General features: G+C 35.6%; 1 protein-coding gene across 2 annotated transcripts in view; it reads right to left on the reverse strand.

Moving 5' to 3' along the window:
* LOC149079943 (protein TANC1-like) overlaps nucleotides 1-8040 on the reverse strand; it is a 97912-nt gene extending 89872 nt beyond the window's left edge. For both annotated transcript variants that reach the window (XM_089238838.1, XM_089238836.1), the window contains exon 1: nucleotides 7627-8040. In XM_089238838.1, coding sequence (XP_089094964.1) covers nucleotides 7627-7750 — 124 coding nt within the window. In that variant the 5' untranslated portion in view covers nucleotides 7751-8040. The remainder of the gene's footprint in view (nucleotides 1-7626) is intronic.
* Between the last annotated feature and the right edge of the window lie 13018 nt (nucleotides 8041-21058).

Here is a 21058-nt window from a genome sequence, read left to right on the forward strand (position 1 = left end):
CACTAAAAAAAAAATCAAACACACTACATACGCACTCAGACTGTTAGTTACACTTCCGTACACTAGGTAGTAAATCGCCCATAGATGGTGATAGACCTGAGTTATACTCGGTTTGAAAGAAAGCATATATAAGTTGTTATACCATATATCAACTGCTGCAGAGGCCTGCCTGTCCTGTGAGAGGCTCCATATTTCGCTAAGTTCAACACGCATCACTGACCTAAATAAGTTAGCCAAAGCACCCACTGAACCTTACGATGTGGCGTCCATATACTTGCAGTCAGCGCGGTGCAGCGCTTTCATAACTAAGAGAACGTGGAGTTCTCTTACTATAGCCATTACTTTTTGGGTACCATATATTTAGCCCGGAGACCCTGTATATGATTCTAATTTCTGCATTGTGGTAGATCACGTATCGCGCATTCTTTGATAACCTCTAGCGGTGGTATGCGGACTTCTTGAAAACTATGGAGGTGACAGTCAAAAGTAACTTCAAATAACTTAAGACTTCCTTTTCTTCAGGAATAGGAGTATGTTGTGCCGGAGTTATAATGAGTGACAAAATTGATCAGTCCACCTATGACCATTTTTTCCTCCTTAATGGTGGGCAAAAAACCCACCAGTTAATATGTTAAAAAAATGCTTTATGTGAATGAGATATACGGGGTGATATTCCATAATTTCTCCCTTACCGCATTTTACTGGCAAACCGTTGATTCTAGAGGCATATGTCCGATCACAAAAAGCACCCAAATAACGAGTAGAATTCAGATATGTCACTCGTGTTGCAAGGGGTTGTATAGTTATTAAAATATAAAAACGGTTCGGTAATAAAATGCGGAAAGGGGAAATATGGGATCATCCTGTATGCAACTCTATCGCCTATAAAATATACGACAACCGAAGGGATAAGAAAATAGCTGTAATGACTTTCACATCCTGCCTGCTATAACTGATGCATATGCATATTGAAAATGGCAGGATGTGAAAGTGACTATAGATATTCTTCCGAGTACATATTTTCTCATCGACAAAAAATTAGTGTTTAATTACACTTTATTTCTCAGGGGTTTTGTGTCGTTCTGCACCCAAACTTCATTAATTTAGTCAGCCATGACATAAATAGTAAAACTTAAAAAAACAAAAATATGTAAAACGTTAATCAAATTCTCTCTCTCTCGGACGTATATAGTTAACTATCTTCTCCTATACTCAAAAATACAATATAAATCCGGTTCTAAGGCCCGTGCGTACGTTCAGAGAAAAAATGAGTTTCCCCTAGGGCCTGACCCGCCCTAGATGTTTTTCCTGAGCTACTAAAAAGTCATCAGCGAACTACTGATGGGTCGCGATAAGAATCTAATCCGAAAATTTATGTTTACCGTGGAGTAGGATTCTCGCGACAACCGAAGGTGATGGTGGCCGAAAAGAGTGCACGAGGTGAAATTAAAAATAAAAATAAATAAAAATAATAATAACAAGTAATGATAAAAGAGAGAAATAACACAGAACCAACTCTGACTGTAGGGGCAATGCGATGGCCGGCGTGTATGGATGTTTCGTGGGGGGTTGAGAATAAAAAAGATCGACCACAAGGAGGCACGCGAACATTAGATTGAAGTCACTAACCCTCAACTTCGGAGACATTAAAAGAAAACCCTGAAGCTATGGCAATTGCACCAGCCTTCAGTTACCAACCGGTTTATACTAGACGTTCCATACGTATATAGTCTATTTGAAGCTCCAGAGACAGGGAGAAGAGATAGGAGAGCTACGAAGATGGCACGCGAATTGAGAAAGTAAATGTATGGGAGTCAGGCCCACCTCATACATGATGTGCATGTATCAAAGCTTTTTGATTTATGACATGAGACCCCCTAAAACAACCATTCCAGCGGTGGAATATTTTAAAAATCAAGAGCTGCCCCTTCCTTACTTACCCCCATCTTGTCTGTAATTGAGCTGAGCACGTATATGTTACGATGCGACGATCCAAGAGACCTACTAATTAGACGCTTCGCTCGTGCCATTATCTAGAAAATAAGTATATGGTATGCGATCGAACTATCTGTGCAACTTGTCAAAGGGTTCGGTTACGCGCGAATCCTGTCAACTACCGTCCTTTGGGTACTTATAGATAGGGTGACGGATAAAGTTTCAGTAATAATGGTCAGCAATGAGAGGCCAGAGGGTTCGCCGATGAGAAAATGCCATTCTCCAATTTCTAAATTGCCGGTCTTTTCATCTTGTAAATCATAAAATGAAAAGGACTGTATATACGCGAAAGCATTTTGTCTTCTCTATGTTTAGGGAATGAGTAAGTTCTCTGACATTCTCTCTTAATGGTAAAAGTTTTCATTTATTTCTATTCCCAGTTGTGAAATTATTTCAAATCCTTGATGAAAGCTCATGGACATTCGAAACATTATCATGTACAAAGCCAAACCTCGATATAATGTACTCGGTATAACTCAGCAATAAACTGTGGTCTAATTCAACCTCGTGTGCAGAAAATGATGACGGTGAAACAAAAATGATCAAATGACTGAATAAAAATACCGTCACAAGCGGGGCTGCTTTTTAAAAAAGTCAGCCTAATTTGCTAATTATGCTGGCCCTTGAAAACTGCCGTCATAAGTGGAATGACATTGAAAATGATGGACGTTACACCGAGATATGACTGTGCTTAATGTCATAACAAAAAGAAAAACAGGAATTACTCAAGCCGGTACGGTTCAAATTAAATTCTAAATACAGTCAAACTCGGTTATAACGATATCAAAAGTTCCTTGAATTTTTGTCATTATAACAAAGGATGTCGTTGTCGAGAACTTTTCGGTGAAAGAAATTATAATCATATGCAATCAAATGCTATACATGAAAATATTTCTTTATGCTGAATGAAATGCTTAGGGTGACCGTGAATTAGCGAGAAAAATACAGGAAAATTGGAATCATAAACACGAGACACTGCTAATTCTCATCAAAAATGTTACTAATTACCGACAAAATCGCCAATTGTTACGTACAAAAACCATGGGCGGGGTAAATAAAGTATCTATATATTCTGTGGTGAGTTAAAATGAATTTCATGAAAAAAGAAGTTGAAAACATGTAAAAAAAAGTGAGATTAACATTTATATTTATAGTCATGTGTTGGTTATGATGAAATTTATTAATTATACAATTCATCGCCATCCCTGATTTTAGTAAAGATTGTGAATTAAAATAAACTTCATTGAAAAGAGACATTAAAAAATAATCCGGCAAAAAATAACGGAAATATACGGGAATGTTCGTATATCTTTCACATACGAATCAACGAGTACGAATCAACTGAACAACAGACGAACATTCTTTCAATATGGTGAGCTCTATTTTCTTGGGAAAACATTGAAACGGAAGCAAAAATCGTCGAAAAGTGTCGCTGTATCCGAGGTCGTAGTGTTCTTATCGACGTGATAAGCAAGGTGATTAACATTATTCTCTATTGGAATCAGTCCGTACCACCAATTATTGACGTTATAACTGAGGTGTCATTATAACCAAGTTTGACTATGTACATATAAAACTGAAACACTAAAAACATTACGTATAAACATTTATTAGATTTATTAGACATTTTACACTCAACTAAAGAATCGTACTGCTGGAACACTTTCGTGTCAAATCACAAATCTGAAATTCTTACTAACATTCTTCCAGTCCTCGAGAAAACGACACAAAAATACAGGTATTAAATCAGAAAGATATTCCTATATTTGAATTTTTCGATTACTATACATAAGAACACAGCCGCCGTTACAGTATTTTACATATTTTTTATGATAAAGGGGAAAAAAGATCAGACAAATATATTCCATATATTACGAATTTTAATGGTATATTTACAGACACACGCCTCTTAAAATATTTGCTACAGAAGTCACGCGAAGACTTGAAAATCTATTAAATTTAGAATGTCACAAAGATGATGGATGAAGATTAGCCTACAGTCTTACAAGAGTCAGCTATCAAGATGGTTATCAAAATCCAATGTTTCAAAAACCAAACCCTCAAGTCGTTTGCGTAGGAAGCCAATTCTTCATTACTTATCGAGGAAGAAAACCCATTAAAGACATGAAAATTGATAAATGAATAATGAGTGTGATTTAATGAAGCCGCACGCTTCCAATTGTTTTTGTATACGTGTGCGAGAAAGGGGCGCAGCAAAACACAATAGGATATATTTTTCAATCCAATCAACCTCGCCTTTTTCGGTTCAATAATACGTTTCCTAGTAGTTTGTCCACTACAAAAGATCTTTCATGTGCCAAACATTTTTTTTTCTTTAACCGCGGTTAGAAGATTTCTGGCCATTTTTTTCTTTTATATTTGAACACATTCACACCGACAGGGTTAGTTTTCCAAGCACTTTCGATTCTTTCATAATGAGCAGCTATGCAGGTATCGCAATCATCATTGCTAAATTACATAGGTGACACAAAGGTTTCATTTTCTTTCGTGCGGTTCGCATATTTATAACCTTATGCAAAGCAAAAGAAAGGCCATCGTAGCCAAAGGGCAAGGATGGAGTCAATCGATCTAAGCCGCATATTAATTGAGTAACGGCAGATTATTCAGCGAATGCAGAGCCATCAACAAGGGCCATTAACCATGGCCTTGAGCAGTCAGTGGATACCTGATTTTTTTTCTTTTCTGAGCCCATCTCCTATTATTTTTCTTTCGTTAATATAAATCTCATCAGAGAACGTACGTACGTCTGATAACTATAGACCCTTCTTCGCAATTATCTGACACATCAGAAGAGATGTCCATCAGGAAAACTAACCAACATACACACAAAAAAAGCAATAATAAGCGGAAAGGGCTCCGGTAGAAAAGAAAGAATAGAAAAATGGCAACACGTAGCTATAATAATAGTTGAAGACGATGAAATCACATAGTGAACATCATTGGGATTTCCATTCAATGGCACGAGATTCTTTCATGTCTCGTAATAAACGATACCCAGTAACAATTAATGAGGAAAATAAGCAAAAAGATCTATTTGACTGTGGTATTAATTAACGAAGAACGACGGGAAATTGAAAAGGAGAGCAATATGAAATTATGGAAAGACTATAAAACCTCTTTAAGAGTATCACATTTCGTTTCTCGGGAAACTAGCCCATCAGGGAGGTTACCCTTTAATAAAGGCCCGATAAAAATTGCGTTTTAGTCTCCAAATGTCGAAAAATTAATGATATCTATTGTTTAATACTGTACGTAAAATTCAAAGCTTAGCGTAACCAATGAAGTTTTATTCGGATAAAACAGATTTAGAAGTCTAAAACACATCTGATTCAACTCTTAACGCAAGGGTTGGTCAGATTGATTGATCGCGTCTTAATCGCAGATAAAATTTTAGTTGAGTTAATAAACTCGATTAATCCGGTTAAAATTTTCATTAAACGTTTGTAAATTTACTGGATTTACGAAACAAAGCAAATGAGATGTCTTAAATTAGTTTTTTACACATAAAATTTTAGATAAGTGATGATGTTTGGAAATATTTGAATCAATATTTTGATCAAATTTTCAGGCTTCGTGAATAAATACAAAGTCGATTCAACGAAAACTGGTGATAATTTCAGTTTTAAATTGAGTTAGAAGTTTCAGATGACAAGACCAAACTTTAATGTCACCACTATGAACAGCAGTTTTCGTATTCAGGAAGCATCAGACCTTCGCTCCAGTACCATTTGGTAGCAATTTCTATTGAAAAAATCGATCGAATTAGAAGATCGAAATTAATGTCGAAATCAGTGACTATAACCTAAAATGACTAATTTTCTAACAAAACGACAAGATCCGAGTTAAGAAATTCCAGGATTTGACTGCATTTGTTCAGTATATAAAATTCTTTCAAGTGAGTGGCCTTAATTTCTTAACCCTTTAAGCGGCATTGACGAAATATTTCGTCTTCATAAAAGACCCTTATTTTATCACTGACAAGCCCAGATATTTTGTAAAGCTGATGTCTCAATGGAAAACTTTTCCATATACCCCTTAGTTTGCAAACGCTGAAAATCGGAAGAAAGCCTACTTCATTAAAAAGATATAGCATTTTGAAGGGAGGTGTAGTGATTTCTAATTGCTGCTTAAAAAGGGTTCATATATTCCTATATTTGTTTACATCTAGCAAATAGTGCGTTTAGTGCGTAAAATAAATAAAATATATTTTCATAACTCCAATTATAATTTATGATTTTAATTATACATCAATTATAATTGATGATTTATAATTAATTAATAATTATTAATTGATCCCCTGTCCTACTCGACACCGAAAGAAAATCTTAAAAGTTACTATGAATCTTATTCGTGTAAATGTTGAAAATTTATATTCTTTAATCTGCGTGTGTGTGTGAAATTCTATAAATTATCTTACTGTTTATATATTGAGCCTATATCTTGTGCATCGCTTGGATTTTACATGCTAAAAAGTCAACCATTGTTTTGATTTCAAACTGTTCCATCTATATTTCCCTCGAAGCATTGCACCAAGGGCACAATGGGAGATTTACAAAACCCTTATCTCTCTCTTCCACGTAAAAACTGGATTTCAATTAAGTTATAGCTGAGCAAGTATGAAGTCAAAAAGAAACTGATCTGAAATCTCCTCTCGACATAAAGTGGCTTTTAGGGAGAAAGCCAGATAAATATGAGGGGGGGGGGGGGGTTGGTGCACGGAAAATTTTCTCTACAATTTTTAAATACTAAAAAATTTTCAGCGTCTGTGTTCGAGTTTTTGCTCTACCTGCGCTAACATATTTTAATATAAACTACTGGCAGGCATTATATATAAATGCTAATGTTTTCCAATGAAATGTTCTTTTCTCAAAACTGAGTTCTTTTGTCTGATAAAGAATTTTTTTTTCGAACACCACTTATTCAAATGTCTTCAAACTTTGTGTCTCTCAACACTAAGGGGTGTTACATACTTTTAACAAGAGGATTTATTATCAAAACGATTTAAAGAAATTTTATTGCTAAAAGTAGGGTAAATTTCAGCGATTTCTGGAAAGCTGCATGTTGTTGAAGTTGAAATTCGAGAAAAAAAAAACCAACTATTAAAATCCTAAATGCTCTCGTTAAATTGCATAAAAATGTTCAGAGAGTTTGAGAAAAAAAAATTGAATGCCTAAAGGGAATAAAAATTTTTTAAATGTTCCTTAAAGGACGGAGATTTTTCCCATAGGAAAGCATGTAGGAAGCCAAGATCGTGCACTAACCCCCTTAAAAGAGAAAAAATAACATAAAAACTACAGGAACTAAAAAAAGCTACCCCAAAGAGAAATAACCCTCTCATTCGGGTTATTTTACTGAATGTATAAATTCAAAACGGTGATGCAATACAAGAAATCATACTGAAATTAATAAACTGAGAGATTATGTGGAATTTTGCGGCAGGGGAAAAAAAATATGGTCCGTGGCACATTGGAAATAATCAATTCGAATAGCATAAAATGATGTTGTGAACCGACATTCATGGTTGAATACTCTAAATCGCAGAAAGCAAAAATCATTTGAAACAAAATTCTAATCGCATGCGTCGGAAGTAATTTCAAATAAAAAACTTACATGTCCGTCTCATAACAAATTTCCGTACCGGTCGAATAAGCTCAATACCGAATGACCAGACCATGCTGTAGAAAGCAAGGAATATCAGAGCCTGTCTCGGGGTTTCATTCATGATCGCCATCATCCTCGAATTTTTATACAATGATCCACCGGTTTACGAAAATTCGTTAGAAATCGTGGTTATCGGCGAGTGGATGAATCCAAATTTGTTATTTCGTATCATATTTGTTTTTTTTTTCGTTCGTGTAGAAAAGGAAGGTAGAAAAATCGAATTTATATATTATAATAGAAATTTTTTTGTAGACTTTAGGTTGGAAAAGTGTGTTGAGGCATGTTGAAAGCGACACACAGGAGTCGCTTGGTGGCTGAGAGAGAGCGCACATCAACCTCTCTTTACATCTACTTCCTCTCTTTACCTTCACCGAGTACCTCTTCTTCCTCTGCTCACTTATTTTTCATTCTTAACCACTCTTAAGATCTCGCCAAATATCTTGAATGTTCTTGTCTCTCTCTCTCTGAACATGCTTACATAAAAAATGTCAAAAATTCTAATACTGTTCAGCCTTTTCGAATCATTCAAATATTAAGCACTTTTGTGTATACATCATGGCCAGCAATAGTCCGAATCGGTCTATATAGCTCAGCGCTCTAAACCATTCTAAACCTTTTTCGGGCCGTGTGTGGCCCTCCTCTGGACTACATTTTCTTCTCGTGGATCCCTGCCCTCATCCAAGCGCGAGACACTTTACTCCATTCGAATTGAATTTAATTGAAAATAAATTTTTCTAATGAAAATAAAATCTCTGGAACTCTAGGCCAGGCACAGATCCAGAAGGTGGGTGATCATTCCTCCTAAGAGCCGAATTATATGAGAAAAATAGGTCTGCGCAAAATACGGGACGATCCAACGAGCCAGACAATAAATTGGACATCCCGACAAATCACCCTAGGTCCGCACCTACCCTGGGCTGACTCCCCACAGTCATCCCCCCTGCTTGATACAAGGTCATCCCAACATCGTGTTTCTCTGGGCAAAATGGTGTTCTGGGGCCCCATCTTTAGTTGGGGAAGTAACAGCTCAGAGGCACCGACATGAAGAAAACATTAGGGGGGGGGGCCCTGAAAGTTGCCAGTCGTCCTGTATATACGGGAGCCCGTATGTAGGAGGCGGAGGGATACACACGTTGCATTGTATATTCAGTTATGTTGCATAAACTATTGGGGATTCAACCCTCTAAAATTTATTGGGTTCCGGCACCTATGTAACAGCTTACATATTTACATACTTACATTTGAAAATCATAGTACCAGATCTCATCGTGAACACCTCCCAAGGATATGAGAACTCGGATCATGCCCACATGGGTAAAGATGGCACTGGTTTCATGGACCGCTGCTGGATTCTGAATGTAGTGAAAAATTTTCCCACCATATTTCACTTGAAAGCTTTATTTCTGTGAGGCCCCCCTCATGCATCACATGTTGTGCCCCCCCCATCTGATTTTCACCCGTGTCCCCTTAAAATATCCTAGGTCCCCAGACTGAGAACCCCTGGTCTAGCTACTCGTATACTTTGGACTTGGACTAAATGACTTGTCGGTCGGAGAAATGACCGGTCATTTATCGCACTGACCAATTTTCACCCTAGACATTAGCCGTAACCTATGTAAAAGGAAAAACAACATTGTTTTTAGTTGTTTAAAATGGTTTCAACTGAATTTTTTAACATTGCACATTATTAGTCAGAAGGAAATTATATTAACAGTTAAATATATGGTATTAAATATAAATATTTTTTTTAGACTCGAATATAGAAGCATTTTTTCTCAAGTATTTTTCATTGATTTTTTTGACATAGAATTGATAGAATAAAAAATTGTAATGAAATAAAAAAATTTAAATGATATAAATATAGAACTTTTGTACTTTATAATAGAAGCAATATTAAATACCAATATAAATAAAATAAATATGAGTTTAAATTAATTAAACACAATTTAAATTAATTAAACACAATTTAAATTAATTAAACACAATTTAAATTAATTAAACATCAGTTTAAAGTAATTAAATATGAATTTGATAATAATAATCTTTTTGCAACGCGCAACAAAATCCCTGAGAACGGCACTGCTTAGATCAGTTGATAAAGTCCATTAAAAGAACATTATTAACAAAATAAAACACTCATGTTTAACTTGATTTATAGTTTCTGAAAACTTGATTTTTGTAATTTTGATTTTATAAATTTACAACAGATTTAAATATTACATTATTATTTAAATATTACATTATTATTTAAATATTACATTATTATTTAAATATTACATTATTATTTAAATATAATATTATAATTTTTTGCCTATTTTTATACAAATACAAAGTTCGGCATTTCGCCACAGGCAAATTGCCCAGCGAGGTGTCTGAAAAAAGATGCCCATAAAAAATATGGATGTCAGATGTAACTAAAATACAGCTACCCGCTGTAAGAGCATATATCACGAAAGAAAAACACCTAATTATTAATACTATACAATACACTGCCTATAAAAAAAATTATGGTTGTCTTATTTCTAAGTATAGTTTCTCGATTTTTATCCCAATATGTTTATCGTATTTCTTTTTAAACACGTCATTTGTGTTAGAATTCAATTGTAGATATGGTCTTCAAATCCTTACGGCATACTCCAATCCAGGAAAAACCTCGGAAAAGCGGGAGAATGACTTTAGGAGAACGCTAAGAGACCTTTTTAAGAATAAAACCGAGCATTCTATTCGCTTACTTGACCATTCCTGAACACTGTCATCACCATCATGATACCTCATCTGACATAACGATGGTGGCGAAACTGTTCAGAAAGCCCAAGCCGCTCGTTAATGAGAATCGACAAATCGGTGATCCTAGTTAGGTTTGCATAATGTTCTATGATTCAACTTAAGCTTTCCCAGCGAGATCTTTGCATTTTATTTTTTAAAGCGAAATAAACTTTTAATTATTCTTTTTCGATATTGTTGCCTTTTTCATAATTTAAAAAATTCTATTCTTCATTTTTCATTGAAAAAAAAAATTCGAAAGTGGCGCATTGGGTGTTCACACATAGCAAAGCAATGAAAATGATATTGTTATATCATTTTCATTGTTTATCGGCAATATTTCAGAACAAATTATGACCTTTAATACTTTTGTCATTTATAAATGAACCTAAAAGAAGATATTAATTCGGAATTTTTGAAAATGTGCAAAAATTATTTTTTGGGTTTTTAGAGAATTTAGATAATTTTTTTAGTTGTATTTTATACATGAAATTAATCATAAATATTCATAAAAAAATTATATTTGCTACGAATAAGGATTATCTTAAGAGAAAAATCATTTTATTATTATTTGTAGTTTTTTAGCCTAAAAATTGTAGAAATCGATTAGGATCAAAATGACCCCATTTTCGGAATATACCAGGCTAAAATAATTTCATGGATAATAACTTGACATGAAATTTAAACACTTGAAGGAATAGTATTAGATATATATATGACTACTGTTATAATTTAAAAATAATTGAAAATGTGAAAATTAAAAATAATTAAGTGGAATGCCAGCCAAATTCAACATCAACAGCCCAGTATTTAAGTATTCGGCATGGGCGAGATAAGACCGAGCGTCTGAAGTCGGCGGTCGGTGGCTGTTCACGAGCGCTATATTTAAGTTTGTCTCCCACGAGTTTGTGGTTCTTGCGTTCTTTTGGCTGAATAAGAAGAACAGTGGCATCCCAGTTAATGATTCACTCCTGGGAGACATCAGCTGATTTGGGTGCTTTCACCCTGTTGCATCAGCGTTTTTTTTTTCCACAGTCATTTCATTTTCACGCTCCACTCTTTTTCTTCTGCTTTTACTTTATTTTCAGGTGCTTTAACCGCTGCCGAACTTTTTATCTTATCGCATCCTCATGTTTAGTCTGAGATTTTTGGCAACAGGCTTCCGGGGGGGGGGGGGGCGATTCTCCTCAGTCGAACAAAGAACGACAAATCCATTCTGTCACCCTAAAAGCAATTGCGATGAGATTTCTTAATAGTATCTATTGTTTGAAACTAAGCGAGGCCATTCAGTACTAGAATTTTGGTGAATTCTCATCACATTGGAGGTTTCAGATGGTTCTGTAAAATTGTGTCATCGTGTGACATTCGGTCATTGCACCATGCTTTTTCACTGAATGGTGCACTGCACTAAAACATTTGTGAGCAGAACCAGAGCAGCCCTTAAAATTGTGCGACTGGTGCACTGCACTAATACATTTGTGAGCAGAACCAGAGCTGCCCTTAAAATTGTGCGACTGGTGCGGTCGCACCAGACTCCGCAATCGCGAAAATCAATCCCCTGAGTTTTGTATGATTTTATATCTCTGAACACATGTGTGTGTAAAGTTTCAGCAGCTCTCAAAAAACGACACAAACGCGAAATCAACTCTTTCCAGATAGAAAAGTATTGTATTTTTACATATATAGCAGTATTTTGTACCGAAATGACACTAAAATATGTATGTTCCAAAATACCAAAAAAATTCAGAAAAGAAATTGTCATAATGGGTTTTTTTTTGACCATGTGTTTGCCATGTATATTCAAATATATACGAGACCATAGAGGGTTAATTTTTAAGTAGTAAAACAAGGCGGCTAAGCCTCAATTAAGAAAACATTGTAAAAAATTAATATTGGAGATGCATTCGTCTCATAAACGGGAAAAGCAGGATAGCTTGATGCCCTGTTTACCCTTTTTTCATCTAAAATCATGGAGGGGAGGGAAGTATAATCATAGATGTTTGCCTCCGGATGAAAAAATACATTCCGTTTCGGCACCTGTCCAATGGGATTTTGGTGGACCAAAAGGGCTCGAATCAACAAAGGAATGGGGGGGGGGGGTAATTATTGAATACTTTTTCACAAATTCTGAAATTATTTCTTTCATAAGAGTTCTGGACTTTAATCAATTTCTTTCATTAATTTTGAATTTATATAAAAATATTTCGAATCTTATATATTTATTTATTTATAAAATATTGTGGGGCGACCTATACAAAAGAATGCGTTTGATTGTGAGAGTGATTGTTTAAAATTTATAATTGCATAATTTTCATTAATTCTAACATTCTCTCATTAATTTGAAAGGAATTATGGATTGCTGGAATCACACATTTTATTTTCGATATTTTTCTGGATTTCCGTTCTTCAATTCAAAATTTTCATGGGTTTCGGAATAATATCTTTCATTAATTTAAAATTTTCTTCAGTTTTCAATTTTCATCAATTTTTCTATTAAATTGCGTGTCCAGACTTTTGTATGGATATTTTTCAACATTTTTCCGCATACCTGTGATAATTTATCATTTTTTGGATGGCAACTCCCTTCCTCCCCACAAAATATACGAAATCAAGGCTCAACGGACCCAGGCGCGGATCCATACGAGGGGGGGGGGCGAGCACCCATTTCAAGAACCGAATAATATAAAATTAAGTTGTACCGTAAAATACGGTTCAGTTCAATGAATCTAAATAATAAGTCACCCCTCCTGATACATCGCCCTGGATCAGGGCCGCAATTATCAGACGCGGGACTCGGGGTTCCTTATCTCCGATATATTTTCATGTATTATAACAGAGTATACAGGAACGTTGGAAAATTTACTCAAAAATAATAAAGACACAATATCATGTAAATGAACATAAAACTTAATGAAAATTTTGAATCGATGATAGTTAAGAACTGAAGAAAATTCTAAATTGATGAAAGAAGGTAATTTCAAAACTAATAAAAATTAGAACCTAATCATACGAGGACCAATGAAAATTCAAAATTGATGAAAGAAATAATTCCAGAATTGATGAGAGAAATCATTTAAAAATTGATGGAAATTCAGAATCAATAAGCAAAATTATTTCAAAATTAATGGAAATTCAGAATCAATGAGCAAAATTATTTCAAAATTGATGGAAATTCAGAATCAATGAGCAAAATTATTTCAAAATTGATGGAAATTCAGAATCAATGAGCAAAATTATTTCAAAATTGATGGAAATTCAGAATCAATGAGCAAAATTATTTCAAAATTGATGGAAATTCAGAATCAATGAGCAAAATTATTTCAAAATTGATGGAAATTCAGAATTAATGAGAGAAAAATCCCAGAATTGATGAAAATTCAGATTTAGTGAGAAAAATAATTCCAGAACTGATGAGAGAAATAATTACGGAATTGATAAAAGAAATAATTCCAAAAGTGATGAAAATTACAGAATAAAAACAGTTGAGACTCAGACACCTTGCTTGCTACAAAAAAATGTATTTTTTATATATGTGTACATTTCTTCACTTATATTGCCATGTGCGAAGGCTCCCAAACCGCGGGACCCAGTGCGACTGCACCTACTACTTCACCAAACACCAACTCTGGGCATATCGCTATATTGCAATTTACTACCATTAGTGAGATGGGTTGGAAGTGAAGGTGCTGTCTATCGGTGGTCGCCTCGAGTTCGTTAGGGAAAATATCTTATCGATATCCTCCCTTGGGTTCGAACCCGGGACCCTGACAACAACTTTCACGATGGTAGACGAGCATCTTACCACCATGCCACTCGGGCGCTGCGCCTGTCGCACACCCCTAAGGACGGTTCTGCCGTATTTCTGCGCCTGTGTAGGGAACAAAAAATGTTTGTAGAAAAAATATCTCCACGTCTGATAAGGGCGGCCAGGGGCGACATAAGCGAGTGTGCAAAGAGTGCGGTGCACCCGGGCGACAGGTTGTGAGGGGTGTCATCGTAGACTTTAGTCCAAAATTTTTGAAAATTTCACACAGTAAAAATTCACATCACACTTTTGAGCCATACATCGACAACACAGATGTTGAGAAAACTTGGGGGAATAGACGAGGCTCGGGACCGTGATACCAAAAACAAGAAAATAATCTGCCATGGGTAGTTCAAGACGGAATCTCTACCCGTGCGGGACTTATTTTTTTGCGCTTTCTGCATATCTCCTCCCCATGGCCCACACATCCTGCGTCAGCGTCCCTAGGTTGGAATCTTTCCCAAAACCAGATTCCTCACATAGAGGCCCTTCTACAGTTAATTTATAGTGTGAAAAAATTATAAGAATAGTCTCGGGCTGGATCAAAACCACTGTAGGTGGTGTTGGCTGGATCCCTGTCAGCCCCACTCTCACAACTTAACCCAACAATTCCTAACAAAAAAAAAAAAGACTTTGTTAGGAAAATGTGGTGACACTTGCGGCCGCAATGGATCGCATATGGCCCAAGAGCTGCCCCTATACCCTATCACAAGGGGGTAAATGTACATTTAGGTTCCCTCACCTAGTATTTCTTCCAGAATGGTCAAATGAAGGCAAGGGAGAAATTCGACTTCTGACTTGTCCTGTCCCTGGAGCACCAGAAACAACTTTGAAGTAAATTTCTTAATACTGTGAAAATCAACCTAGCTAAACATAATCTTTAAAGGATAAGTGCAAGTGATGATGGCTTACTAATAAGTGCTGTTTTGAGGATTAAGTTACCTGGCATTATCGAGAACGATAAAATAACACTGGCACAAAAAGCAGAATTTTTTTTTCTCCTCTACTTTAAAAGCAGGACGTATGGTCACGAACATAGCACGCTAAACAATGGTGTGCGGCTTTCTTCTGAAAAAAAAAGAAGAAACAGGTTTATCTCGAGGCCCCCCAAGACTGGAACACTGTCAGCCTCCCAGAGTTGTCTCTACGGGCGGCACATGAGATTTCTCACCCGATCATCAGGTAAGCTCAAGCCGCCCCTGAGGACGACCCTGAACAAAACAGAGGAAAAAAAAACAACTACAATAGAAATTTGTAAATTGTTTGTATGTGGATAAGTTTTTTTCACTCATAACATTTTTCTACGTTTTTGGGTATTAAAGTCTATAGACCCCAAGTTCCTTGACCGCTTGATCTCTGACCACTAATGATTTTGTAATTTCGATGACTCGAACGTTTTACATAGTTTCCGATGAATGAACGTTCATTAAAGCATTGTTGCCTAAAGTATATGTATATCTATATTCCAGCTTAAAATATATCCATCATCCTCTCGTGTGATCACTATCATGTGCAACATGTTGCATAAAAGCTGCATAAGCTCCCTTTTTTGTCGATGGCAGCGGCTGTTTCTTAATTGTATCTGGTTTTGGTTTTTTTTTGGGCGGGGCATTTATTGTAATCATTTGAATGCGATCTATCAAAAATTTCAGTTTTTACGGCTCGATATAATAGCCGTATTATTTTCCTTCCTAAAACTGGTTTGAAGAATAATATATTGTTAGCATTCGACAGGAAAGAAAACTTTCGCTCTTTCATATTCGGCAATAAATTTACATTTTCTTTCGTACAAAATCATACGCATCAAAAGAGGATTATTTATAATGTCTTCTCTCTTATTGCGAAAGGATAACAATCATATACATTTATAATGACCTGTGAATTATGCTTGAAACATGTCACTAACATAATATATATACAAAGTTGATGCAAATATGGAAAGTTTTTATTATCGCTATATTCCAGCTTCAAAATAACATTACACAAATATAATTCACACTTACAAAAACATTAAATAACGTATTTCTTGGTTTACCTGTGGCGGCGCTTACGTTTTTTTATAAATACGTTTCGAGAATTACACTTACATACATTGATGCAGTGCCAACGTAAATTTTTGTTTGAAAAATACTATTTCTGAAAGATTGACTATGAACATTATCGGGTAACATTCAAATACCAATTGATTATCAAAACATAATTAATGTATAATCGCTAAATATTAACTAACCCGCATCTCAACTATTTAGATTTAAAACAATTATTTCATTTCTTGAGAATTAAATAATGCCATTAAAGTTTTAATGTCACCGAACCTAATTACAGTAATATAAAATGGCCTTTTCTCTTCCTAGAATAAATATGCATTTCCTTTGTGCAAATTGTACAGGGCAGCCATAAAATAACGTTACCTCCAAGGAAGCGCATTTGTAATTGAAACTATTAAGGGGGTTAGTGCACGATCTTGGCTTCCCACGTGCTTCAAGAAATATTTAAAAAATTTCATTCACTTTTTAAGCACTCATTTTTTTTCTCAAATACTATGAATAATTTTATGTAATTTAACACGAGCATTTAGGATATTTTGGTTATTCTTTTCTTGAATTTTAACTTCAACAACATGCGACCTTTGAAAAAATCACCAATTTTTTCAATTTTCAATTCAAATTTTTTAAAAATAATTCTAATAAAAAGTCTTCGTGTTAAAGTATGTAACACAATAGTGTTGAAAGGCACATAAAGATTCAGAACATTTCAATGAGTGGTGTTCGAAAAAACGTTCCTTATCTAACAAAAAACTTAGTTTTAAGAAGAAAGCATTTTAGGGGAAAACATTAGCATATACAGGGTGATTCAGAAAAGATGGGGAAAAACTTTAAGAGGTGATAGTATACACCAATACAAACAATTGTCATCAAAGAATGCAGTATCTAACATGAAACGCAAACGTGATAGCAGGTTTCGAAACGGCCATTCCGCAAACGTTGAAACGGCATCCCTGTTGGAAATTTATCGGGAGAAAAAGAACACCATGCATGCAACTGTAACCTGGGGAAAGAAGAAGAAACCGTATGCAAATCTGCGTCACGGTGAATAAAAGGCGCGGACTCAGTATTACTAAAGTACGCCATTATCCCGTACGTTACAACTGTTAGAACGGTTGCACGATGGAATAACTTCACAGGGCTGACATCCACGCCTTTTATTCACTGTGACGCAGATTTACATGCAGTTTCTTCTTCTTCCCCAGGTTGCATTTGCATGCATGGTGTTCTTTTTCTCCCGATAAATTTCAACAGGAACCACTATTTTAACGTATGCAGAGCGGCCGTTTCGATACGCGCTCGCGCGTTTGCGTTTCATGTTAGACCCTTCATTCTGTGATGACAATTATTTGTATTGGTGTATACTATCACCTCTTAAAGTTTTTCCCATCTTTTCTGAATCTCCCTGTATAGGGATCGACATATAAAGACCGGTTGAATCCCGGCGGAAGCCCGAATTTCGGACATTGGCTGAGTCAACTGTGCTGGCCAACTTCGGGCTTTGGCAGTAACATGTATAACAAGTAATCAGGGCCGTTTTAAAAGCATCACGAGCTCACGAACAAAGTGATTTATTGAGGCCCCTACCTGGCTAGGAATGCCTGCCACCAAATTACATGCTTGCCCTTTAAGCTGATCTCATTTTCCCCCGAGCCGTGCTCGGGTGGGCCCGTGTTTTAAGACAGCACTGTACACTATCAGGCTAATCAGGGATCTCACTTGGGCTGGCTATCAAATCTTAACTTGTGGTGGAAAAAATAAGTCTGTACGTATCAGATACTATGGTTAGGATGAAACTGACAACGTTTTCTAAGCTGAATATATAATATCCGGAATTCATCTTAAGTAAGGGCCGCTTTTTTGAATGGGAAAACAACAATGGAATTCATACAGATTAAACGTAGGCAAGAAAAATAAAAGGCTATAATGCACGAACACCTAATGCAATACCATGCCCTCCATATCCTTCAGCCGCTTCGCAAATCTAGAATCTTTGGTGGGCCCCTGTATAGTAAATTTATAGCAGAGAAACCCTTAGGGATGTGTGACAGGTGTGGTCGCACCGGGCGCGCCGCGTTTTGGAGAGCCTCGCACTTACGATGATAATAATTTCTTTCATAAATTCCGAATTTTCATCAATTCTGGAATTCTGAATTTCCATTCATTCTTGAATTCTGAGTTTGAATCGAGAATTATATTTCTTTCATTTATATTTCATTTTATTCATTGAATTTTTGTCAATCTAGAAGTATTTCTTTCATTTATTCTAACTTTTAAGAAATTCTGAAATTACTGTATTTGTTTCATTTATATATATTCTGAATTTTCATCAATTTTTGAATTACAGTATTTTAACGTGTGTAAGGAACCCCTCTGATTTTTCTGCTCGAAATGTGGAAAATATATATCTATAATACTATTCATGTATAAGAAACCCCTCCTATTTTTGGAAAAATGGGGTCCTTATACACGTTAAAATACGACATTTATTCTGAATTTTCATGACTTTTTCTGAATTTTCATGACTTTTTCTGAATTTTCATGACTTGTTCTCTCTCTGAATTTTCATGATTTATTCTGAATTTTTCTAACATTTATTCTGAATCATTTTAATTTTCTGAATTTTCGGTTCTTGTCTCCCACAGAATATATTAAATCGGGGTGAAGGCGTTCCGATACTATAAGTATGCCTTTGGCCACACTATTATTTTGGAACCGGGCCCCGTGTCTGGTAAAAGTGTCCCTGATTTATAGTGTGAAAAACAAAAAAATTAAAGAATTGTCTCCGGGCCCCCGTGCTGGAACACTGTCAGCCCTACCCTTGTGGGGGACACGTACAACACACATCCTCCTCTTCGTACGCCTTAGAATACCTTTTGTCGGGACGTCTGAGTTCCTCAATGTTTTCTTTGTTTCGGCGCCTCGCGCGTATTCAGGTTTGCATTCTATTACACTATAACCTGATTAATTCGAATCTCAAGGGGACAGCAGAAAAGTTCGAGTTATCCAATTCATCAATATAGAATGACTGTACTTTCATAAAAAAAACCAAAAAACCGCTTATTAATTGTAAAAAATGTATTGAATGTGTACTATACTAAGTTTCCCTTTGTTACAACTAGGGTTTGTAAAAAACGTAAACGATAGGGAAAACTATTTCATTTGCAAATTTGTAATTTTCTTTAGGATGCTGTTAAACACTGCACACCACATTCAAGTTGATGTAGAGAAGGGGTTTCCAACGCAAAACCCTTGATGATAATGACTCAAATTTTTCAATATTTATCCAAAAAAGTTCATTTAACATCATAGCCCCAGGGCAAAATGAAATAGGTCTAACGCACCACACACCTCTTAAATTTACATATTTATTCTCACAAATTTTTCCAGATCTCATCGTGGATTCGCCTATGCAAATAAGGGTCCCCGTGCAGTGCCCGGGTGGGACTCATGTGTTAAGATGGCCCTGTGTGTCCCGTAAAGTTCACGTAAATTCTGCAATTCAAGAATCCTTGAAGAACTTATAATTTCCTGATGAAAAGGAAAAATGGCATTCACGGACTTCTGGAGCTTCTGGTTTGAAAAGTCGATGTGAAAAAATGTAGCGTAACTTTTTTAAGTTGTTTAGTATTTCTAGCGTGGTCTGGATTTTTAAAAAAATACATAATCCCGTTAAAATTCAGAATAAAGAACAGCTTTGCGAGTTTCGGTAACAAGAAAGTTTTCTTCTTCAAAGCTCTCCATATTCTGGGACCAGGGCCGTAACTAGGATTTTTACCGCCCCCACAACTTTAAAATTCGATAATTTTGTAAAGTTGTTCTTTGTTTCCACCTAAAACTGCCACCCCCTAAATTTTGCCACCCGCGGCAGTCCCCCGAGCCCCATCTAGTTCCAGCCCTGTCCGTGACTTTTAGGATTCCTTGGCGTTTGATCATCGGAACCCTAAAAAAGCTCTCATAAAACACCAGTTGGAAACCCATGATTTAGAGCAGCGGTTCTCACCTTTTCTGACTCTGCCCTTTCTGGTCTATAATTTTTATTTCGGAGCCCAGTGGACCTATTTTTTATTTATTCGTCAAAGTTACTGATTTATTTTTATTATTTAAAATACTTATATAATTACTGTATTACTATTATTTTTTTCCAAATTTACTTTTTTTATATTTTTCTCGAGCCACTTCGTAGAGCACCGATTGAGAACCGCTGATTTAAAGAATTAAGGACACGATTTTCGAGCTTCAACAGCCTCATTTTTTCTAACATGTCCGTAGCGTTCTACAAGCGTTGGAATAGGGAAAATTTTGTTGTTTTCTTCGATTAGTTTTCGTCTTCGTGATAAGATTCAGTGTGTGACTTTATTCTCTACTTTTTCGCCAATGTCCACATCAGTATGTTAACCGACATTTTTTTTTGAGTTGAATAATCGTATGAAAAAAACCTCCTTTGGACGTGGTAAAAAATGTTACATTGATATTCCAATAAACGAACAATAATGATAGACAGACGTGAATCTTCAACACGTTTTTTCAGAAAAATCACGTACTTCCTGAGCAGTAGCATTTACATCTGCCATTGGCAGTTACTAATGAAGTCACCCAAAATCCGGTAAAACACCAGGTATAGCGGGAACACGAAAGCCAGTGAATGAAACTGATAAAAAAAATCATTACTATATATATATTTGGAACCAAAACAAAAAAGTTCAGATTTTTATTGTAATTTTTTTATGTTTAAATATAAAAGCTATATTTTAGAAAACATCAGTAA

Source organism: Pholcus phalangioides, unplaced genomic scaffold (assembly GCF_987345545.1).
Source record: "Pholcus phalangioides strain wild (caught in Gottingen) unplaced genomic scaffold, Ppha-v1.0 ptg000011l_1, whole genome shotgun sequence".
In the NCBI taxonomy this organism is placed as follows: domain Eukaryota; kingdom Metazoa; phylum Arthropoda; class Arachnida; order Araneae; family Pholcidae; genus Pholcus; species Pholcus phalangioides.